The sequence below is a fragment of the Miniopterus schreibersii genome (assembly GCF_964146895.1).
Source record: "Miniopterus schreibersii genome assembly, chromosome: 9".
Lineage (NCBI taxonomy): Eukaryota > Metazoa > Chordata > Mammalia > Chiroptera > Miniopteridae > Miniopterus > Miniopterus schreibersii.
In genome coordinates this window covers 84,444,483-84,468,619 of record NC_138118.1, presented here as the reverse complement: position 1 = coordinate 84,468,619, position 24,137 = coordinate 84,444,483, and the positions used below count along the sequence as shown (strand labels likewise).

Genomic DNA, 24,137 nt, shown 5'->3' with positions numbered 1-24,137 from the left:
CCAAGGCCCCAGCGAGGCTGGTACAGAGTGAGCAGGAGGAAGGCAGGAGAGGTCAGATGGGATGGAGCTTCTAGGCCCTAAGAAAAGACTGGCTTTGATTCTGAGGATACTCAAGAGTCCAAGCGACACGTCTTATGTTGACTACAGACATGAGATGAAGATCAGACCTGAGCGGCAGCACCTGAGGTAAAAACGTGGGGTTGGGCTCCGAAATCCCTGTGAAGGTTTCAACAGACTGGCCAGAGCATGTGAGAAAACAGTCCAGGAAACCTCCAAGTGTTCAGGCTTAACAGGGCTGCCACTGTCTCAGGTGGGAAGGGTTTGGGTGAGCAGGGCTGGAGGGGATCATGAGCGGGTTGGTGCCAGGTGCCAGCCCGGGACACACAGTGAACCCCGCACAGATGCTGCGCAGACACAGGGCTGGAAGGGGCTCGCTGGGCCCAAGGAAGTTAGCCCTCCACCATGTAGGGGACAGACCACAGCCGGCTCCTTCCCTAAAGACACACACTCTACCCACAACAAAGGCAGTCTCAACTTGTTAATGTATCCATGAAAAGAGAAAATAATCACAGTGCTGAGAGATCTGGAAAACCTGAGATCAACTGCAAAAATGACTGCAAACAATGAGCACAGAGAGCTGGGGACACCCAGCTGCCTTCCTGTATACAAAGACCACTTTAGAAATATGGAAGGGAAACTCCCATTTATAGTCTAGTAGCAACAGGGGAAACTTAGGAATATATGTTATACCTGTGCAACACCTATATGAAAAGACTCTAAATACTAAAGAATATAAGACAAACAAATGAAAAAGCCAGCTGTTTGGGGAAAATAAGGCTTAATATAATTTTTAAAGGCAATTCTTCCTCAATTAGCCTACCAGTGAATTTAGGTTCAAAAACAGATAAGGTGATTCTATGGAGAAATAGTTGTACGACAATAATCAGGAAAACCCTGAAAAATAACAGTAATGAAGGACAAAGCCTGCCAGAGAGTGAGGCACAGCACAGGCAGTGCTTTCAGCTGCAGAGCTGGTCTGTGAACAGAGTCCAGTACAAGGAGAGCCCAGAAACAGCCCCAACCAGAGCAAAGTGTCTGGTGACTATTCAATCGCAACAAGCTGGAAAAATAAAGGTAATCCCTAACATTCCTTTCACCGAAATGAGTACCACATGGGTCTAAGAGTCAAAGTACAAAATGAAACAAAAAATGCACTGAAAGAAAATATTAAAGACTTAAAAAAAATTCTCAGAGTAAAGTCAAAAGGCAAATGACAGATGGACAAAAAGTATTTGTGACACAAATAACAAAAGTCTTGCTTTCTGGATGTACAAACATCTATAAACCCATGAGAAAGAGCCAAGGACATCTCCAAAATGCATCTGGGACTTAGAACAAGACAAGCAACAGAAACCCACTGTGCCTCCCCCCTGGGGACAGTCTCAGCAAGGAACAGGGTGCGAGAGCCCTGAATGTTCATTTAAGTCCCTTCTATACCTTTTGAAATGTGTACCATGTGCATGTATTACCTCTTTTTAAAAATAAGGCAACTGCTCGGCCAGGCGTGGCTCAGCGGTTGAGCATCGACCTGGGATCCAGGCGATCGGGGTTCGATTCCCGGTCAGGGCACATGCCCGGGTTGCAGGCTCGATCAATGACTCTCTCATCATTGATGTTTCTATCTCTCTCTCTCCCTCTCCTTTCCTCTCTCTGAAGTCAATAAAGATATATTTTAAAAATAAAAATAAAAATAAGGCAACTAATAATTTTATAAAAAGCTACAATGTAGCGCGGACAGTGTGTCTCTGTGGGTTGGTCCACACACTGATCAGGTTCTATTCCCCTATGGGAGGGAACCAATCGATGTGTCTCTCTCACATTGATGCTTTTCTCTCTCTCTTCCCCTTTCCTCCCTTCCACTGTCTCTATTCTCTCTAAAAATCAATGGGAAAAATGTCCTCCAATGAGGATTAACAACAACAACAACAACAACAAAAGCTACAATATAAGAGAAATCCACAACAGAACCATCATATCTGAACTACAACAGGAAAGGCCTTCCCAACATGCAGGTGAGTCTCAGAAGGCACAATCTAGAGTTGGAATCCTTAAAAGGAAATAGCCACTTCTAAGTTACTTCATTTTCAGACATCTTTTGTAAAACCATCACCAAAGGGACAACCACTCTGCTAATACAGCTTCTTACTCCAACAAACAGTGATAACACATCCATACTCCAGCTTCATGCAGAGAACACAGGAGATATGCCACTTGTGCTCTGTGGTCAGAACAAAATACAGAATCCAACATTTTTGTTTATGCTTCAGTAACCAAATATAAACCAACCATCCTTAATGGGGTCATTTACTATCAAGTTTTAACTTAAACTGCTTAGCTGGGCCTCAGTTTCCTTACCTGTATAATGGGGACAAAAACAGGACTTACTGATAGGGTTGCTGTAAGATTCAGTAACTTAATACATGTAAAAACACTGAGAACAGGGCTTTACAACATGCTTCTTGGCAGTAGGATTGGAGGTTCCTCCATGAACAGCCCAGCAGAAATCACAGCCCCCTTCCCATCCCTGCCCTGAGCCCCTGCACTGTTCCCACAGCACGGAGTCCAGTAGGCTAACTGCTGGTCAGCTGACCAGAGAGGGGCCAGAGGATCTCAGGAAGCAGGGTCTCCCTGGCTGGACTCTGACCTACCAGCAAAACCTGCCCAACAGACACATCTGGAGGTGTGGACTATCCCCAAATCTGTACATTGCATAACGGCATAGTTCTCTCTATAAAATGACATAAAGTGTACTAAAGGTTCTGTGACCTCACCTTTGCAGTGGGTACCCCTCAGAAAACTTACAGATTTGTACCAACTTCAGACTCATGGGGTCATTCACAAAAAGTTGAAACTGCAAATATCAAGTCTGCACTAATGCCACCTTCTACAGGAACACAGTTTATGGCGTAGTGCCTCACAGAAGGCCAGCCCAGCCCAGCATCAAGTCCGCTTCTGACAGCTGTCTATAAGGTAGTGGCTTGGCCGCCAAGTGCACTGTTACTTCTAAAAGGCCTGAGGGCTTCCAGACACAGGCTCAGCCACCTGCCTGCTGCCTCACCCTGGCGGCGGGACCTGGAGGCAGTGGGACCTTGACCCCCTGGGTGAATCAGCCAGGCCTTCTGAGGGATGGGCTCTTGTTTACCCTCTTTATGAGCTCAAAGGGCTGTGTGCGGCGGACCAACTGCTCCCCAAGCCTGGAGAGCGGCCGAGGGGAGTCAGATCCGGCTCACCCCACCCAGGGCTCTGGCCGCCCATCCCCACCCCGCAGGCCCGCCCCTGTAGGGGCTGTTGTGCAGTGGAAGGATGCACACAGCTTCATTCACATCACACCCACTAGGCCTGAGACCCTCTGAAAAGTGGGCAACAGTCAAATGACGAATTTTACCAACTACAGCAATGACCTTGAGTCTAATTTTCATCCTCGGTGAACTGGAGGAGTTGGACTGTCATTCCCAGCTTTCATAACTAAATTACCAAAATAAAAAGTAACAGTGAACTCATGAGGTTTTATTTTGCAAGTAGGATTTTTTTTTAAATTGCAAACTGTCTGTCGCCATCGTTTCCTAGAAAAAAAGAACACTTTAATACCAAGACAGCAGAAGGGAGGTGAGGTCACCACGGGGGCAGCAGCCCCAGCAGGCCCGGGGCCACACCGGGAGCGCAGGAGGTGCCGGGCGGTGCGCGGGGTCTCCCCGCCCTCGCTCCTGCCCCTCGGGGCGTCCGGGACGCCTCCCCACGACGGGGCCAGCGGACCAACGGACGCGACAGCCCCGGGGCGCGCTCCCCTCCCCCGCCGGCCCTGCCGGCCGCAGCGTCAGCCCAAGGTCGGCCAGAGTGGGCCGTGGGCCCGGGCGGCGGAAAGCCTGGGAGGGGAGGCCACCCCCGCCTCGCCCACCCCCGACGCGGCCTGCCGCGGCCCGAGCGCCGCACTCACCCGGGTGACGCCATGAGCGCGGCGAGGTCTCCGCGCTGCCGCCGCCTCCGCTTCCTCCGTGCGGCGCGACTCGGGGAGGGGCCTCGCGCCGCCACCGGCTGCCCGCGGGCGCTCCAGGCGGCGGGGCTCTGGGAGGGGCGGGGGCGGGGCAAGTGGGGCCGGAGGGGGCAGGGGTCCGAGGGGCGCCGGGGGAGGCGGGGCGCAGGGGGCGCGCGAAGGGGGCGGGCGAGCGGAGAAGTACAAACCCAAGAGGACCGCGCTAGGATGGGCTCTGGGGAGTGGGCAACCCCTGGAGTGCGGGAGGTCCGATAGCTTTTTAAAATAAATGTTGTTGGTTTAAGGTATACTTTACGTAAGTTCACTAAAATTAAATATTCTTCCTCAACATGAGTTTCAACGGGTATGTAGCACTTCCCTGCCTGGTGGACCGTCCTAGGTTTTAACCAGCCCCTGGCGCTGGACGTGAGGATTGCTGCTAGTGTCCATTACTGTGAACTGGACAGTACGTGTCCCTGCAGCCGGAACTTCCCATACTAACCACGATTATCTCAAACCAAGTTTCTAGGAGCTGAATTTCTAGGTCAGATGATACCAGCATTGTCAGTCTTTCTCAGATACACATGTCTGTACATACACGTACACGAACATAAATACCGGTGCACGTATATACCTACGTATACATATATCATACACTTACATATACATACTGTGCACACACATACACGCTCTCCCAGCAAAGTCACCAACACTGAAGACAGCGCCAGTTTCCCAAAACCCTCTATAAATTTCACATTGTTATTCATCATTGCCAATCCAACAGGTTAAAAACAAGTACTCTCCTGAATGGCAGACTAGCAAGTTCCAAGCTCCCATTTCTCCATAGAAACATGAAGAAAACAACCAGAAGGTATCTGAACTAGTTATGTAGAGGCTTTGAAAAGTAGTCAAAGTTTTACAGCAACCAAGCAAACACTCAAGCAAGAAAAAGCATCTTTAAAACGGCAGGAAAGTTTTGTGGCATTTTCTACTTGCTATTACCCCACCCCTTCCCCAGGATGGTAGGTAGTGGCCCTGATATAGAGCAGGTTGCATCCTGCCTGCTCTGCTCTCTCTAGTTCAAGGGGAAGGAGATGTGGGGACTGAAAAACTGGATGGGGAACAGGTATAGGAAACGCTGGCAGGCAAGTTCTAACTGCAAGAGCTTGACCATTTGTGGTGAGGGGCATCACACAGGATCTTCCTGCACAGCAGACCCTCTGCTTCTGAAAGGGCTGTGGTGGTGGTGTTCCCAGTAAGTCCAGATTATTTGGTTCCGTGAGGGGAGCGGAGAAGGAGGGACTTTGGTTCTGGTTGCAGCTGGACAGACATTTTAAAAAACAGCAAACTGGCAGTAGGTCCCTTCTCATCAGTAATTATTTTACATGTAAATGGATTAAACTACCCAATCAAAAGCAGAGAATGGCAGAATGGATTTTTTAAACTGATCCAAATATATACAGTCTACAGTCTCTAAAGAAACTCACTTTAGATCTAAAGATAAAAAAAGGTTGAAAGCAAAAGGGTGGAAAAAGATATCCCATGCAATTAGTAACCAAAAGGAAACTATACTAATATGAAGATGAGAGCTACCATATGTGGAGGAAAGGGGGCCACATGCTAAACCTGACAAGCTCAGGGAGGCCTGCGTGGCCTTGCAAACTCAGAGACCTAAAATGACCACAAATGGTCTGAAATTAAAACTTTTTTAAACTAAAAGCAGTCTGTGGTTGGTAGCCCTGTCCTGAGGCAGTATTTTTCCTTCACAAAGATGAATTTTCACCCTCACTAAGCTTGTCCATTGTCTTTTGAATCTGAGATAACACACCTGATTAACACAGGCCTTTGAACAAAGTAATCCCCCCCCTCACTGCACCAGGGCAGAGACGAGGAATCCTCTCAGTTTTATTGATATCTTAACTATTGACTTAACTATCCTGTACCCACTTATGTAAAAGAAGTGTGTGTCTATCACTTTACTTTTTACCCAATCCCAGAGGTTCCCCACCCTTTGCTTTCTCCCACATCCCTAATCTGTCACCAGTGGATTTCATATAACTCACTTGCATCTTCCCCTTTGATTGTAATCTATAAAGCAAGGTGCAGAACTGCCATCTCCGGAGCATTATCCCAATCTATTGAGATTTGGCTCCCTGGCAATTGTTGACAGTTTGGCTCAAATAAACTCACAAAAAATTCTTCACAGGTTTGAATGTTTCTTATGATAACACATATGACCCAGCAATCCCTCTTTTGGGGCTCAACCCCAGAATTTGAAACCATTTATCAGATAACCTGTGCCCCCATGTTCACTGCAGCATTATTCATGGACACAGCCCAAGTGCCCTTCCACTGATGACTGAATATGTGGTACAATGGGATCTACTACTAGCCGTAATAACAATGCAATGTTGCCATTTGTGCCAATATGGATAGATCCTGAGAGTATCAGGCTAAGTGAAATAAGTCTGAGAGGATGAGAACCATGTGATTTCACTCATATGCATGATATATTAAAAAACAAAACAAAAAAACAGCCCTGACTGGGTGGCTCAGTCGGTTGCAGCTTCATCCATACACCAAAAAGTTATGGGTTTGATTCCCTGGTCAGGGCACATACCTGAGTTGCAGGCTGGTCCCTCACTTGGGGCATGTTCTCACACCCATGTTCCTCTCTCTCTCTCTTCCTCTCTCTCTAATAGCAATAAAAACATAACCTCCATTGAAGATTAAAAAAAAATAACAAGAAATATCTCAAGTCAATAACTTAACTCTATGCCTTAAGGAACAAAAAAATGAGGAGCAAACCAAACATAAAGTAAGTGAAAGGAAGGAAATATTACACATTAGAGCAAAGAAAGGCTAGAAAAATAAGAGAGAAAAGCAATTAAAATAAAAGTTTGTTCTTTTAAAATACCAACAAAATTAACGAATCTTTTGTTAAACTCACTAAGAAAACAGGAGAGAGCCCTGGCTGGGTAGCTCGGTTAGTGAGAGCATTGTCCCAACTGCCAAGGTTTTGGGCTCGATCTTTGGTCGGGGCACATACGAGAAGCAACCAATGATGCATCCGTAAGTGGAACAACTCGATTTCTCTCTCTACCTGTCTATCTCTCTCTGTCTCTCACACTCTCTAAAATCAATAAATAAAATTAAAAAGAAATAATGAGAAAGGATTCTAATTACTAAAATCAGAAATAAAAGTGGGAATGTTACCACTGATTTACAGAAATTAAAAGAAATGTGAGAGAATAGTATGAACGGTTATGCAACAACTAGCTGGATGGCCTAACTGAACAAAACAAAACAAAAAAGATTTCCTGGAAATGCACAATCAACCATAACTGAATAATGAAAAAATGGAAAATATGAATAGATTTATAACAAGACACTGACTTAGTAATAAAATTAAAAACCTGCCAAAAAAGAAAACTGTGGGTCAGATGGCTTTACTGGTAATTCTACCAAACATTTAAAGAACCAATTCTAACACTATCTTCTGAAAACAGAAAAAGAGAAGCTTCCCAACTCATTTTATGAGGCCAGTATTACTCTGATACCAAAACCATACAAAGACCATCCAAAAAAAGGAAACTGCAGATTAATATCTCTTATGAACACAGGAGCAAAAATCCTCCATGAAACATCATTAATCAGTGGAATTCAGTAATACATAAAAATAGTTATAGGATTCTGGGGAGATGACAGAGTAGGAAGCTCCAGGATATGTCTTCTTGCCTAGACAGCTGTACTGGCAGAATCTGCTCGGTAGAACTAACATCTACATGGAACTCTGGAGTCTATTCAAAGATTTGCAACTTTGCATAGACTAGGTCTAACTTCTTACAAAATTTTTAAGTTTCTCCCCACAAGCTACTTATTTAAAATGAACTTTTTAAAAAGTTCACAGTGGCCCAGCCAGCGATGCTCCGTGGTTGAGCATCGATCTGTGATCCAAGAGATCGAGGTTGGATTTCCCGTCAGAGCACAAGCCCAGGTTTCCGGCTCGATCTCCAGCAGGGGGCGTGCAGGAGGCAGCCAATCAATGACTCTCATCATTGGTGTTTCTATCCCTCTCCCTCTTTCTGAAATCAATAAAAAAATATTTTTTAAAAAACTCACAGTGGAGAAATCTGAAATATGTCAACAAAGATATCAAACTTAATCAGTCATACTTAATAATGTCATGTACCCTGTGATACGAGCATTGAGAGGGGCACCTCACTTCTGTAATAGTCTTCTGTAAATGGATAACTTTAATCTCATCAATTAGAAAACCCAAACTGAGGCATATTCTACAAAATAACTTTCCAATACTCTTCAAAAGTGTTAAGGTCATCAAAGACAAAGAAATACTAAAGAATTATCTAAGAGGGCAACAAGTTAAAGTGACAGGATGAACAAGTGCATGATGGGATCCTAAGTCCACTCCTGAACCAGAAAAAGGACTTTAGATGGACAATTAGTAAGATTTGAATAAAATCTGTAAATAGTTAATAATATTGTGTAGATGCTAGTTTTCTGGATAATTATATTACAGTTATGCAGTATGCTAATGTTGGGGGAAGCTGGGTAAAGGGTATACAAGAATTCTGTGTGTTGTTGTTGTTACATTTTAAACAGCTTTACAGATATATAATTTTCCAATTAGCAAATCACCACCTATTCCCCCACTCCCTCAGCCCTAGGTGACCACTAAACTACTTTCTGTCTTTAGAGTTGCCTATACTGAACATTTCATATGAATGGAATCATATATTTGGCATTTTGCTACTGGCTTCTTTCATTTAGCATGTTTTCAAGGTTTATCCATTGTTATATATTGAATTGTGTCCCCCCACAAAAGATTTTGAAATACTAACCCCCAGTACCTGTGAATGTGAATTTATTTGAAAACTAGGTCTTTGCAGATAGCAAGGTAAGATGAGGTCATTAGGGGGTGCCTTAATCCAATTATGATTGAGTCCTTATTAAAAGGGGGAAATCTGGACACAGAGATAGGCATGAAGACCATATCAAGACACAAGAAGAACACCATCGACAAGCCAAGGAGTGCTTGAGGCTGCCAGAAGCTAAAAGAGAGGCTTGGAAAAGATTTTCCCTCACAGCCCTGAGAAGGAACCAACCCTGTCAGTAACTTGATTTCAGACTTCTAGCCCCCAAAACTGAGTCAATAAATTTCTGTTAAGCCACCCAGTTTGTGGTACTTTGTCGTGACAACCCCAGTATATCCATGTTGCAGCAAATATCAGTACTTCATTCCTTCTTATTGCCAAAAATATTCCACTGTGTGGATATATCACATTTTTGTTTATCCAGTCAACATTTAGGTTGTTTTTACCTTTTTGGCTAGAATGAAGAATGCTGCTTAAACACGTGTGTTTAATTTTCTGTGTGGACATGTTTTAATTTCTCTTGTGTATATACCTAAGAATGGAATTGCTAGGTCGGAAAATTGTGTTTAACTTTTTAAGGAACTGCCAAGCTGTTTTCTAAAGTAGCTGCACCATTTTACATTCCCACCAGTGAAAGTGTGAGGGTTCCAAAGTCTCCACATCCTCACCAAAATTTGTTATTGTCTGTCCTTTTGATTGTAGCCATGTTAGGATGTGAAGTGGTATCACACTGTAGCTTTGATTTGTATTTCCCTAGTGACTAAGGATGTTGACCTTTTTTGTTTTATGTGCCTAATCGCAATTTTCTACATCTTCTTTGAAGAAAATCTATTCAAATCCTTTGCCCACTTTTTAATAGTTTGTCTTTTTTCTATTAAGTTGTTAGTTCCTTTATGTATTCTAGATACTGAGCCCTTACCAAATATATGACTTGCAAGTACTCGCTACCATTCCATGGGGTGTCTTTTTGCTTCCTTGATGTGCTAAATAGCAAAAGGAGTTTTAAATTTTTATGAAGTCCAATTTATCAATTTTAAAATCTTTTTTTTTTTTTTAAATCCTCACCCGAGGATATTTTTTCCATTGCTTTTCAGAGAGAGTGGAAGAGAGGGAAACATTAATGTGAGAGAGACACAATTGGTTGCCTCAAGCACATGCCCCAACCAGGGCTGAGCCTGCAACCGAGGTACATGCCCTTGGTCGGAAGGGAACCCTGGACCAGTCAGTCCAAGGACCGGCAATCTAACCACTGAGCCAGGGCTTAAAATCTTTTTTTTAATATTTGCAACACTTCTATACATCTAAAATTACTTCAAAATAAAAGATTATACATAAAAACTTATGTAAAAAGTTTAGAAACCTATGTGTTAAACTACCAACAGGAAATGGAAATGATGTTTTCACTTGCTATTCAACACAAATTTCCTTTTTCTGGATTAAACAAGTGATGCAAACTTTCGGAGGAAATTTTGGGAGTTAACCTCATTAGTAAAGTCACCATCCAGAGATAACCATCATTGTAATTGAGGTTTATAGTCTTACAGGAATAGGTACACATTTGCAAAAGTTTAGGATCATTTGTTCTATGAGGGCACAGCCAGGTAAACGAAGTGGGTATGGACGCCTCAGGGACCAGCAGGACTTTGCGCTGCGCAGTGCCCAGGAGAGGAGCTCTAGCAGAGCCTCTGGGGTAGGGGTGGCGCCTGAACTCGCTCTGCAAGGCCCGGGACGGCTCCGCTCTAAGGGAGGGTCCGTGCAGGCTGGGCAGCCGGGTAAGGCGTGCGGTTCGGGGGGACGAAGCCGCCGACAGTGCGCCGGGCAGGGCGACGCTGGGCCCGAAGGGCCTTCGAGGGCCGGGACGCGCTCTTCGCAGGCCACAGGGCATCCTCCAGCGTCTTAGACAAGGGTGCGTCATGATAAGACTTACACTTGAGGGAGGCAGTTCGTGGAGCTGTGTGTGAGAGAGGTTAGAGGCACGGGAATGGAAGCCGGGGCCCGGCTGGGGCCGCGGAACGTCCGCAACGCGTCTTACCTTCCGTGTGTCCCGCTTGGCCAGAAACGGCCTCAGATTACATCTTTGTCCCAATTATTCTGCACCTCGTTTCAGCATCAAAAATGTCTACGTTTGAGGATAAGTATCTCTACGCACACAACAGGACTTCCACAGTCTTTATCATGTGAGACGCACTGATACTTTGTCTGCTATTTTATCTTTTAAATGGTGGTTTCAACCCACTCAACTTATTTCGTGGCACACTAGTCGTTCCTAACCTAGTTTAAGCTCAGTCCTGGACGCCTGCAGGCCCTGGGAAACGGGAGAGGAGACGGAGAGTGAGGCTCGGAGGAGCCGGGCTTCAGGCCGCCTCAAAACGGCCGCGGGCCGGAGCGCAGGTCGCCGGCCGCCGCACGGGCTGCGCGCTCTGCGCGTTTCCAGGGAAAGAGCGGCCACGTCTCTGAGCCTGACGCGGAGAAGGGTGTGAATACTTACAGCTTAGGTTCTAGCTGGACCGAGAGCCCCTCCGCGACCGGCCGGGAGGGCGCCGGGACGCGGGCACCGCGAGCACCGGCACCGCGAGCACGGCGGCCGCTGGTCAGCCGGGCGCCCCCTCGCGGCCGGCTCCCAGGCCCCCGCCGCGCGCGCCCGCAGACGCCGGCCCACAGTGCCCCGCGGCGCGCACGCGCAGGCGGCCGTTCCCCCAGCGGCGCGGCGCAGGAGCCGGCTGCGGGCCTCGCCTGGCCGCCCTGGGCCGGCAGTCCCGGCCGCCCGCGGGGGAGGGATGGCTCTGAAGCGGATCAAGAAGGTGAGGAGCCTTCCGGTGCTCAGGCTCCTAGCGAGTCCCATCGCGGGGGTCGTTGGCCGCCGGGTGAACGGCGGCTGAGGTGCCGCTGCCCGGAGGAGGCGGGCCGCCGCGGGCGCAGCCTTGAGGAGCCGGGCGCCCCGAGGGGCCGCAGCGCCTGGTCGAGCGTCTCCCGCTCGCCGAGGCTGCGGTCCGGCGGGCGGGACGCTAGGGCCTCAGCCAGGGGGCGCGCAGTAAGGGGGCAGCAAGCCCGTTTCTCTCCTGTCTGTCCTCCCTCCCTGCCTCCCTCCCTCCTCTCCTTTTTCTCTCTCATCAATAAACTTTTTAAAAAATTAAAAGGGGGGCACGGCGCGTGGGGCGGCGCCCGCGGCCGGCAGGCTGGTCGCACGGGGGGCGGGCTCTGCGGGCGGCCCGCACCTGCTCTCCGAGTCCCCGGCCGGTCCGGGTCAGGGGCGCGAGAATGGGTGGGCGTGTGTTTTCAAGCTCGTGGTTCTTCCTTTAAACGCCGGTTAGCGTTTGAAAGCCCGCGGTGCTGGTTGGAGTCTGTCACTCAAGGCGCACTCGCGGCCGTAACCCTTGGTAACCGGTCCCCGCAGCCCTGAAGAGGGCGCGCTCCCAGGGACCGGGCCCGTGCGAACGCCCGGAGGTGCGGGGGCCGCGCTGCCGCAGCTCCTCGTGCGCCCCGGGACCTGCCCGGCCGGGGGTACTGGGGCGCGGAGGGCACAGAGCGAACGTGCGCGGAGAAGGCACTGCTCCCGGAGGAGCCTGTGGCCGCACCGCATCCCTGAGCCTGCCGCGGGTCCCTCGCGCCACCGGAGTTGTTGCCCAAGTTCATTTCTACTGTGACTAGTGCTGCCGCTTACTAGGTGCTTAACTCGCTGAGGCTCCTTAGAGGCTGAGAATCGGTAGGTGTTTACAAGCCAGCTCTCGGGGGTGAAAACGTGGCCCGGATGTGTAGTGCTTGCTGACTTCTGTGGTATAAACACTCCTGCGTGGCCAGTATTTGAGGGGAAGAGGGATAAGCGCAGGTGGTCGCAAAGCCGGGGGACTAGAATGGTCAGCATGCCCCCAGGTGTCAGGTGGGATCCTGAGGGTCTTTGTGGATGAGCTCATTTTCAGGCTTGTTCAGATAGGAGGAGTGTCACCAACCAGGTATGAACTTTGTGCATGTTCTCCAGACCCTGGGGTTCCCATCCCCTGGGAAGTCTCTCTGCCGCCTGATGGACCGTGGTCTGTACCTTCTTCCTGTGCTTTAGAACCTCTCTGGAAGCTCCAAGAAGTTTACCCAGGTCTGTACCTGGGAGGATGCAGAATATTAGCAAATGTGCAAGTACATGCAAGCTGAAGTTTGAGAGTCACTGCTTAAAAGCTTGGGCTTTGAGGCTCGTGTTTGGCCAGGATAACGAGGGGATTGTGGCCAGTTGTATTCCATAAAGGGAATCTAGTGGTGCAATTCCTGTTCCTCCGCAAGTACATGGAGTGGCTGTGTTAGACTGACGTGGGTGGTTTAGTCTCCCATTCAGAGCCCTGGGCCTTGCCACACACGCGGTGGTGGGTCTGGTGGGAGAGGAGAAAGAGATGGAAGTACAGCAGCCCTGCCCTTAATTGGGCACTTCCTCTGGGCTGAGTGCTTCCATACCTTAATTCGGAGCTCAGAGCTCAACCCTGCCCTTCTCCACCTGAATGGGTGAGAGGGTAGGCTTCAGGGAGAGGCACACACAGAACATCTTGCCCTGCCCTCTCAGCTCTGTGACCTTGGGTAGGCAGCTTAACCTCTTCACTTTTCAGTTTCCTGACTTACAAAAGGGAAATGATAATACACACTTGTCAGGTATCTTCACAGCCTTGAGCAGATCTTCCAGTCACTCATTTTCATTAGCTAGGTCAACCCCCCCAGAGGCCTGGGAGCCCCTCCCCACCAGGAGAATGCACTTCTGGCCAGGAGGAGGAGGGAGTAGAGCAGCATCCCAGTACTCGAGCTCTGAGCCCTCTTCTCATGTTCTAGGAATTAAGCGACTTGCAAAGGGATCCTCCTGCCCAGTGGTCCGCAAGACCTGTGGGAGATGACTGTAAGTACCTTTCATGCTCCAGATCATAGGAGGCATACAGTCAAGTCCCAGAAATTTATTAGCCCAACAGTTTCTTAAGAAAAGTTGTTTTCCCTAATTTGCCTGTGAATTGCCTTTTCATTAGACGCATTGAGTTCATAGTCTTGCTGATCTGGATGGTGCCTGAAATCACCACCTCCCTCCACTGGGCACCAGAAAGCCGTCATGTCCTAAAGCACACTGGCTTCTAGGAAGTGCCTCTGACCAACAAAAACTTACGTTGTTGGTGTAAAAGTGGTTATGAAGGTAGTGGTGGAGGACCTGCTGATGAACTTGGGGTGGCTCCTGGCCTCTGCCAAGGAAAGGGGAGTAAAAGTAGCCTGAGATGCCAGAGAGGGCACCAGGCATGATGTGCAGCAAGGGAAGAGAAGGGAGAGCAAGAGAGGCTCATCCTGGCCATGTCACCGAGTCCCCAGAGCACAGACACTGCCAGCGGCAGTGTGGGAGAGGGCACCATGGAGGGTGGCCCCACTGAGGCTCCAGGGCCATGGGCATTGGCTCCTGAAAGAGACCCTTTGCGGAGGGCTTCAGTATGAACCCAGGGGAGGAGGAGGGAGTGGAAGAGATTGATAACCAATAATATGAAAAGTGCTTGAAACCTACCTAAGGCTTAATTCCATACAGAGAAGAGTAAACTGTTGGTAGTAAAGAATCTAATTCTGTCAAAGAAGGTCTGGCCTTTGTCCTCAGCCTCTGGGAGGTGATTTCTGAGATGTCCTGCCTGTTAGGACTGTCTTTGCCTACCCGAGACTTTGACCCACACTGACCATGTTTCTTAGGGAGGGGGCTGGCCACATCAGAGAAACCAGCCAGGTGGTTTACGGGAGGGGCTTTGGGTCCTGCCCAGAGGGACTGGACACTCAGATCAGCCATGTGAGTGGTCCTTTTATCAGTTGTCACTGATGAGCCTCCCTAGTGATAAACCATTAACAATGAGCACTGAGCACAGGTCTCCTGGGAGTCTGGGGGCTCCTGGGCTGCACTTGTGTCAGGAGGGGCTCCTGGGGTGGAGTTAGACACCTTATGGGGAGTCTCTGACACCCTCCCCTTTTGTCTTGCAGGGTTCTGCTGGCAGGCCACCATCACTGGCCCGGTAGGTAGGAGCTGCTGAACGCCACCCTGCACACTCCCTCCCTTGACACTTCTGTGGGCACTAACCTGCCTTCTGTGTCTCGTCCTTCCAGAATGACAGTCCTTACCAAGGAGGCATTTTCTTCCTGAACATCCACTTTCCTACAGATTATCCGTTCAAACCCCCGAAGGTGAGGATGGGTCAGAGTGGGATGAAGGGGCCTTTCAAGTCAGTGGTGCAGAAAACTGCACACGGGGCTGCTCCCCGGTCCCTGCACATCTGCATGGTCACAGCCCCCAACTTTACACCCTGGACTCCAGTCCATCCCTATGGATAGTGCTTCCCCTGAAGCCATGGTAGACGGTGCTTTTCGTGGTTGTACTTGAGTCTGGCCCCTTCTCTGCAGTCCCTCTCAGTTTAGACCAGGGGTCCTCAGCCCCTGCCCCAGGGACATTGGAGAATGTCCTGGGATATTTGGGATTGTAGAAACAGGATGGGTGGGGAAGGGGAATTGCTACTGGTTTATAAGGGATGGATCCCAGGAATGCTGCTCATACCTACAGGGCACAGGACCCCTGAATGTCATTGGGACCCTGGCAAGTCACCACCCTTCATACACATACCATCCCAGCAGTGGGGCCTTAGAGGGAGGACAGTGTCACCAACAGGAGGAAGAAGGCGGGAGGGTCCTTTTTCACACCCCTGGCCAAGCAGGGCTGCCCACCACTCACCGGGCACCAAAGGCCTGAGGCAGAGCCCAACCCAGAGGAGTCCTGCCTCTTAATGGAACAGTTCTGTCTGGGTGGACAGCGCTGAGGAGAAGCACAGAGCAGCAGGGTGGGTGGCAGCGGGGGTCGCCCTAAGCATGTCAGGGATCACAGGGTGGGGAGAAGGGCAGAGGGGCCCAAGGAGTTGTGCTCTGAGATGGAGGCTAAGCAGGGTGGAGATGACAGCCGGCGGCTACATGGAGCTGGGGAGAAGAGTTGGATTCTGGGTGCTCCACAGTAGAGCCAGCAGTATGGGCTGCAGGTCAGAGGTGGTCACAGCAGTGTGTGTGGGTTCACATCACTTTAAATTGTTCATGTTCCTGATTATAAAACTGGTAGATTGATTATTTTAAAATTAGAACATTAGGGAACTAGTGTGCAGATGGAAATATAGGTCTCATTACCTACCCGTAGAGAATACCACAGCTAACTGCCAGTATACATTCCTCCAGGTTTTGTCTGCATATACCATACAGAGTGGGCAAAAGTAGTTTTATAGTTGCTCATATGGAAAATAATACAATAATTAATGAAAATGCAAGAATAAACTGTTTTGAGTACTCACAACTATAAGTCTACTTTTGCCACACCCTGTATATATTTTCATTCTAATTTTTAAATAAAATTATCAATTCCGGCCGTGAATGATGAAACCAGAGCCTTGAGAGGGCACATCATTTCCTGAAAATGGCTCATAGTGGAGGGTGGGCCTTAGGCCAAATGTGTCAGCTGATTCTTTAAAATTGTTTTCAATTACAGTTGCCATTCAATACTATGCTAATTTCAGGAGTACAGAATAGTGGGTAGACATTTATATAATTTACAAAGTGTTCCCCCCGATACATCTAATACCCACCTGGCACCATTCATAGTTATTACAATATTATTGACTATGTTCCCTATCCTGTACTTTACAGCCCCATGACAATTTTTTAACTTTCAATCTGTACTTCTCAATCCCTTCACCTTTTTCACCCAGCCTCCCACACCCCCTCCATGCAGTGTCCAATCTAAGCCCCATTACTCAGGAGACTTCCAGTGCTGCTGCTTGTCACTCTTCAGAGCCCACTGCCTTGGAGGAGGTGGTGTCAGTCCCCCATGTTTAGAATGAATGGGTCAGGGGACTTCCCTAGGCTGCCCTACCTGAGTCCTGTCAGGGTTTGGGGTGGGGGGCCCAGCTCACCCAGGACTGCAGAGCCAGGTACTGCCCAGCAGCAGCCACTTCTGCCTCCCTCGGTTCATTTTCCAGATGGATACTGTCTGGAATGTCCCCGTGGCCTGTTTGACTTGACGTCTCTTGTCTCTGCAGGTTGCTTTCACGACCAAAATTTACCACCCCAACATCCACAGCAATGGCAGCATCTGTCTCGATGTCCTGCAGTCCCACTGGTCTCCATCACTGACAGTGTCCGAAGGTACTGCCAGGCTCTGACAGCCTCACAGGCCCTGTCCCACAATGTGGCTCTCACAGCAGCGTTTCTGCCCCCACATCCCTGGGAGGAAGCAGACTCAGAGCAGGAAGCTTCCCACAGCTCCTAGGGGAGGACTTAGGTGATGCTGTTCCAGCCCCGACCAAGTCCACATGGATCAGTTGCTGTGGCGAGCTCCCGCCAGACCCTTGCATGAGTGAAAGAAGAAAGCACTCATCCTGTACCTGTTTCTCTAGAAATAAGAAAGGCAAATATCACATTACTTTCTCTACCCTCATTTATTCAGTCATTCAACATGGATCGTGAGCCAGCCCTGAAGGAAGGAGGCACAGGCCTGTCCCCTGCCTTTCAGTCTTGGAGAACCCCCCACCTCCAGAGCCGTGTGCTGAGCACAGGTCTCTTCATGGGGTTAAAGAAACCAGTCTACACGGGACTTCAGAAATGCACATACTCCTTCTGAACTAAGAAGGGCTGAAACTGAATGTAAATAGTCTGAGTGTCCTGTCAGTGGAGTGGCCAGGATGGTGAAAAAAATCATCCCAGAGAAACAGGGTCCCAGAGCCCAAGAAACAAGCAGAGGGGAGTATGAGGCAAAACAGGCAGCTGAGCTTGGCAGGCAGCCAGGTGGAGGGGCTGGGAAGCACCAGCAGCTGGAAGGACAGGCTTTCAAAGACTGCATGATGAATCCAGAGGGAAAGCTACCTACTGGAATGTTCTGAATTCTCATTTCCTGATTAGTAAACAGGCCCCTGGGAACAAACACCAGAGTGAGTGGCAACTACGGCTTCCCTAGAACAGGAGGATGGCACCCTCAAGCAGCTGTGTCTGGGACTGCTCGGGTTCAGCCGTTAGATGAGGAGAGATAATACTTTCATAACTATTGGGGTGTCCAGAAGAATTCAGATAGAATAGAGCGTGAGTGGGGGGCTCACCAGACCCAGTGACCTGGTGGCCTCACGGCTTACCCGGCATCTCTTCTCTTCCCAGTGCTCCTATCCATCTGTTCCCTGCTCTGCGACCCCAACCCTGACGACCCTCTGGTGCCAGAGATAGCCCACACCTACAAGGCCAACAGAGAGAAGTACGCATCCTCTTTAGTTTCCTTAGGGCCTCGGTGGTACCCACCCTGAGCTGGTGCCTAACCAGGTTCCCACAGACATCTTCCTGCCCTGCCCAGGCTGGGGTGCAGGGTCCCTCTGCTCAGACTCCCAGCTCCCTCACTCACTTACCCTCTGGCTCTGAGAAGGGAGGGGGAGGAAAAAGCAGTTCACCCTCCTGGGTAGCTCATCAGCTGCTGCTCCCGAGCCCTAAAATAGTGTTGCCAAGCCTGCCTTTGAGGTCAGCAAGTCAGAAGAATCTGACAAGAAAATGCTGGAATAGGTTCTAAAGTTTATAGCATAAGACAGGGTGTCTTCTCAGTTATGCCAGGGTAAGGCCAAGGCCAGTCAAGGCAGGAACTCCGCTGTGGTCAGTCTCGTGATTGAGGCTCAGCAGTCAGCACCATGTTACTGTTTTACTGATAGACCCTCATGGCCAACCCTATTTTTGTTTATTTTTTGTTCATTCGTTTTTTTAGATTCCACGTATAAGTGAGATCCCATGGTATTTGTCTTTCTTTCTCTGATTTATTTCACTTAGCATAATATCCTCCAGGGCCATCTGTATTGTTACAAATGGAAAGATTTCATTATTTTTTATGGATGAGTAATATTTCATTGTATATATACCACGCCTTCTTTATCCAGTCATCTATTGATAGATACTTAGGTTGCTTCCATATCTTGGCTATTGTAAATAAAGCTGCCATGGCCCAGCCAATATGGCTCAATGTTTGAGCGTCGACTTATGAACCAGGAGGTTACGATTCAATTCCTGGTCAGGGCACATGCCTCGGTTGCAGGCTTCATCCCCGGTAGGGGGCGTGCAAGAGGCAGCTAATCAATGACTCATCATTGATGTTTCTATCTCTCCTCTTCCTCTCTCTGAAATCAATAAAAACATATTTTAAAATATAATAAAGCTGCCATGAACATAGGGATGCATTAGTGACATTGAGCATCTTTTCATATGACTATGGGCCACCTGTAAGATCATTTTGAATGAGTGTGTCACCTCTTCTGCTGTTTTCTTCCAGGTACAACAAACTAGCAAGAGAGTGGACACAGAAGTATGCTATGTAAGTGCCTTGGAGGCTTCACAGGAGATGCTGTTCAAGAGAAGCTAGCCAGGCAGAGAGGCCCTTCCATGAAACTGAGCTCCTGGCTGAGCCTCTCAAAAAGTGTCATCTCTTCTATGATCAAATACTGGCTGCACTTTCTCCAGCTGCAGCATGTTGGTGCCACTCTCAGTCATGGTGGCTTTGACACCATCACATCTTTGATGCCAAATCAGTAGTTACTGTTACAATCTACAACCTTCCTGGCTACACTAGAATTGGTCCCTCCACCCTGACTCAATGCTGGACTCCTGGGGGGACAGTGTGCTGTCACCTACCCTGCCCGGCCTCACTCGGTGGCCTCTCTTGCTGAGGCACCCCACACAGCCTGGCCTTCACCTTTTGGAACTCAGTGCCAGCCTGAGTGTCCAGGGCAGAGCGAGCAGGTGTTCCTCACGTTCTGTCTGCCATAAATCGTCCCAAGGAGTCTCAGCTCATCCTAGGAGGCTCCTGGGAGTTGGGAAGAGAGACCCTCACACCTAGAAGCAGTGAACAGAATGTCAGGATAGAAAGCAAAGAACACCCAGGAGAGAGGACTGTCTTTTCAGAAGCAAGACCTGGAGAGGTTTGGGTTTTGCCTTTCTATGTGAAGAGGTTTTTTACCGCCTACCTCCCCCCTCGGAGCCTACACTAAGTCTAGTGTGAGCCATCCACAGGCTAGAGCACAGGGACAGGGAGAGACTTTTAAATGTAAATAAAAATGTACTTCACGCATAACTCTAAACAGTAAATTACTTGTCTACTTTTCCCCCAGGCAGAGCATAAAATACGGAAACTTTTAACAGGTTCTTTGGAACCTTGACTTAAAACAGCCTGTTGAGTGACTGGCCACCTCTTAGGTTTCTAAGGCAATACATTTTAAGGGCTGCCCTTAGAGTTCAGAGCTTTGGGATTAGGTTAGCTAGGAGGGCAGGCGGATTATTCTAATCAGCCTATGCCGCGCCTGGCTAGCTCAGTTGGTAGAGCATGAGACTCTTATTCTAATCAGCCTCACAAGAGGGAGGAAATTTGAGGGGCTTCAAACCTAAAGTCAAACCTGACCTGTTCTTTTCTAAGTGGTCTCCTCCTCCCGGGACAGCCATGGAAGTAACTTGGATGAGTAGGAGCAGGGGATGAAGCATGAAACTCTGCCACCAAGTGGCCATATGGGGCCTGTGCAGGCCAGGATCAAGGACAGGTGACCACAGGAGGCCAGCCTGCTCCAGGAGCTCCCAGTTGTCAGTTTCACTGCCTAGGCTCCCCAGGCAACAGTCTGAGCAGTCTGCATTTATGGGGGTCCCCATTTAGGACCCTAATAACAGGCAACTTTTGGGGTTCCATGGGCCCTGTTCCCTGCCTGTCACCATGGTGAGGACCGCCTTTTTAATTTTTGTCTCTTTGCCACCCTTTTGGTCTTTGCTTCAACAAAATGTTAAACCTTTATAGACAGGCGAATGCCATTATCATGTCCCCTGGGAAGGATGTCAGTGGTCACAGTGCCCCTTAGCCAAGGGTCACAAAGCACAGGAAGATGGGGTAGACTCACATTTCAGAGATAAGTCAGAGGCTTAGAGGGAAATCCCAGCCCAAGCTGGTATGGAGACCATGGGTCACTTTCAAGTGTAATAGCTTAGGACTCCTAGAAGCAGATGAATTTTCTGAGTTCAGTCAAAATTTCCCCACCCCTGCTCTCCCTGCTGAAGACGTGGTAGAGAACGTGAGGTCAGCCCCTTGGGATCCCAAGTATAATTGTCTGCCCTTTGCCAGTTCAAGTTGTGCTCTATACCTGCCAGACCCTTCAACAGGCCCAATCCCTGCAAGTCCCCTGGAGTGTCTTCCCCTGGGAAACTCACCCACTTGTCAGGCCTGAAGAATGGATTTCTCAGGTCAAAAACCTTACTTCAAGGTGCCCTGTGCTGTGGGAGCTCCCATGCAACCCATGTGTGCAGACTTCATGTTTCCCAGGTGGGCAACTGGACAGCAGATCCAGAAAGCCAACTGGGGGTGATGTGGCTTTTTCCTTGTCGACCAGACGTCAGGGAGATGAGTGATCTTAAGCAATCGACCCACTGTGAACAAATGACTGTTAATACGGCCAGAAGCATCTGGGTTTGTGGGATAACACTGAGATCGTGTTTTATGTTAGGCTCTAGGAACACCCAGGAGTTCCAAGAATATGGCGAAGGGTCAGCATCTCCTGACCAGAGAAAATACAACTCAGAGCTGAAACTGTTTCCACATCCCCTCACTGCAGATGCTTACGAGGTTTCTGTCTGAAGTTCAGGAGACAGTTTCCTTAAGTGCCAGACAAGTGTTTGCAGGACAGGCCTGCAGAACTCCTGGCCTGCGGTCTGTCTCTGGTAACCAAAGGGGAGCAAAGAAGCCTCAAGATCAGCCTGGCTGGTGTTGCTCAGTGGTTGAGTGTCCATCCATGAACCAAGAGGTCACCAGTTCGATTTCCGGTCAGAGCACATGCCCAGGTTTCAGGTGCAATCCCCGGTAGGGGGTGTGCAGGAGGCAGCCGATGGATGTTTCTCTTTCATCAATGTTTCTATCTCTCCCTCTCCCTTCCTCTCTCTCTAAAATAAGTAAAAATAACAACAATAATAAAATGAAGCCTCAAGATCAGCGTGGGCCTCTTGTATCTCCTGCCCCACAGGCCTTCCTTCCTGTGCCTCTTGTCACTGTGACACACTCTTCCTCCCCAGTATACTGAGTGATGGCCGGCCCTGGATTAGACCTAGTCATGACTGCTGGCCCTCTGAGGATGTGAGGACATGGCAGACAGCACCCCACGAGGGCAGATGCGCTCCCTCACTCATTGTCCTGTCTTCCCTGGCCACTCTGCCGGCCTTGTCATTCCTAGCACCTAGGTTTCTCCCTGTTGACAGATTTTATTAATAAAATCACAAAGCTATAAAGAACATGCAAAACCTATCAGACTAAATAGCAGCTTCTTAATTTTCCTTAAAATGTCTCCTTCCTGCCCGGCCGGGCGTGGCTCAGCGGTTGAGCATCGACCTAGGATCCAGGCAATCGGGGTTTGATTCCCGGTCAGGGCACATGCCTGAGTTTCAGGCTCCATCCCCAGTCGGGGGTGTGCAGGAGGCAGCCAATCAATGACTCTCTCATCATTGATGTTTCTGTCTCTCTCCCTCTCCTTTCCTCTCTCTTAAATCAATAAAAGATATATTAAAAAAAAAAAAAAGGCTCCTTCTCCCAGACCTCCATTCCCCGCCTTCTTCAGGCAGAGGCAAGGGGGGCAGGGCTGCCACCCTTGTGTGGGAAGCTGGCCATTTCTACATCTGTGACAAATGCCCAGCAGTGCAGGCCTTCACCCTGAAACAGGAGAGACTGGCATGTTTCTTGACATTTTGGGCTTAAAAATGTCAGCGAAGTTTTAGTGAAACTTCAAAATCCCCACTGCTTGTATGTTCCTTTCCTTTGTGTGGTTTCTGCTGGCTCCTTGTTGTGACCCCACGCTTGATGGCAGGAAGCTGGGCTGAGGCTTCAGGCAAGACCTGAGAAGCCAACAGACCCTCATGGTGAGAGCCAGGTGAGCAGCAAGCGTACCCTCTCTGAAGCCTTTTTAACCCTTAGGTGGCAGGAAGGCGCCCTCCGTCTGGATGGAGGACCTTTGTCCTCCCGTGAGCCACCTCTGCTGGCTTGTGGCTGCCCTCAGCCAGCCCTCAAGGGTGAGGTCCTGCAGCCTCTCCCCACCAGAAGGCCTGTGACCTAGACCACGGCAGGACCGCAGCCTGCCCACCTCCTACCACTGACTGTTACTCTGTTCAAATCGTAACAGGGACTCAATTAGGAAGGTGTTTTGTTTTTTTTAATCTCTCAAGTTGTGAAGTATTTGTTTACTGGATTCTACTTACCATGTAGCATAAACAAGTTTTCTTTTTAGGGCAGGAAAAGCAATGATTCCATCTCTCTAACTCTGTAGTAATGGGGCCACGTGGGGCTGGAACACAGATGTAATCCTGGTGGTTTTAAGAAAATGATTTTTCTGATAATTGACATTTCTGTTAATGAATACTTTGAATAAATAGCTATCCTTTCTTACTGATTGCTTTGGTCTGAATGACTGTGTCCCCCAAATTCCTATGTTGAAATCTTAACCCCCCACCCAGGTGATGGTGTTAGGAGGTAGGGCCTTTGGGGGTGATTAGGTCATGAAGGTGGAGCCTCATGAATGGCATTTGTATGCTTAAAAGAAAGACCCCAGAGAGCTCCCTTGCCCCCTACACCATGTGAGGACATAGCAAAAAGATGCCAGCAGTGAACCAGGAATCGGGCTCTCAGCAGACTGAATCTGTGGAGCCCTGATGTCGGATTTCCAGCTTCCAGGACTGTGAGGTATATATATCTCTGTTGTTTATGAGCCTTCCCATCTGTAGTGTTTTGTTATAGCAGCTTGAACGAACTGAAGCGCTGGTCTTGCAGTTCGTGTCAGTCAGTTCTTTTCCTTAATGCTGTTGGTTTATTATAGACTGGGCTCCAGAGGGAGTCTGCCAGCAAAATCCTCCCTCCACACTCAGACACAGATGCCCTCAGAGTGTGGAGGTGACTGACCATTCAGGGCTCTGGTTTTGTGTCCTGGATCTGTCCTATGAATCCACCAGGTGAGCATCCGGAAGCAAAGCAGATCTGGGTTTACCCACATGCAAGAAAAGTATAGAGGCTTGTATAGATGGCAGAGAAGTCAGCTAAGGAGAAGAGAGAGGAATCCTTGGAATGACCTCTGGAGACCTTTCTCTCAAACAGGAACAGCCAGCCAGAGAGAGGGGGGTGGCGAAAGGAAACAGGAACTCAAAAGCAGGAGTGGCGGGGAGAGGTG

The 24,137-nt window shown here is 49.0% G+C and overlaps 2 protein-coding genes across 3 annotated transcripts in view; one reads left to right on the top strand and one right to left on the bottom strand.

The window, feature by feature from the left end:
* The window catches only part of LOC308562153 (small ribosomal subunit protein uS3m), a 29,106-nt gene extending 17,580 nt beyond the window's left edge, over positions 1-11,526 (bottom strand). Inside the window, exon 1 of one of the 2 annotated variants that reach the window (XM_081147936.1) lies at positions 11,414-11,526. Coding sequence is in view for 1 of the 2 variants with exons in the window: in XM_081147935.1 (XP_081004061.1) it covers positions 3,995-4,008 (14 nt within the window). In the remaining variant the exon portion in view is untranslated. Of the gene's footprint in view, positions 1-3,994; positions 4,080-11,413 lie in introns of those variants that run through there. The other variant, XM_081147935.1, reaches the window with a different exon arrangement.
* Positions 11,527-11,593: 67 nt separating this feature from the next.
* On the top strand, positions 11,594-22,468 carry UBE2D4 (ubiquitin conjugating enzyme E2 D4). The gene is made up of 8 exons (XM_081147934.1): positions 11,594-11,726; positions 13,729-13,792; positions 14,893-14,924; positions 15,016-15,093; positions 16,980-17,085; positions 18,088-18,181; positions 19,235-19,276; positions 21,441-22,468. The coding sequence occupies exons 1-8, from the start codon at positions 11,703-11,705 to the stop codon at positions 21,445-21,447; spliced, it is 447 nt and encodes a 148-aa protein (XP_081004060.1). The 5' UTR covers positions 11,594-11,702; the 3' UTR covers positions 21,448-22,468.
* The last annotated feature ends 1,669 nt before the right edge of the window (positions 22,469-24,137 follow it).

What these genes read in the sequence shown, in the direction of transcription:
- UBE2D4 (XM_081147934.1), top strand. Translation starts at nt 11,703, where the DNA reads ATGGCTCTGAAGCGGATCAAGAAG. An exon ending in AGGCCACCATCACTGGCCCG is followed by an intron (nt 14,925 to 15,015) that starts GTAGGTAGGAGC and finishes TCGTCCTTCCAG; the next exon opens with AATGACAGTCCTTACCAAGG. An exon ending in ATCCGTTCAAACCCCCGAAG is followed by an intron (nt 15,094 to 16,979) that starts GTGAGGATGGGT and finishes TTGTCTCTGCAG; the next exon opens with GTTGCTTTCACGACCAAAAT.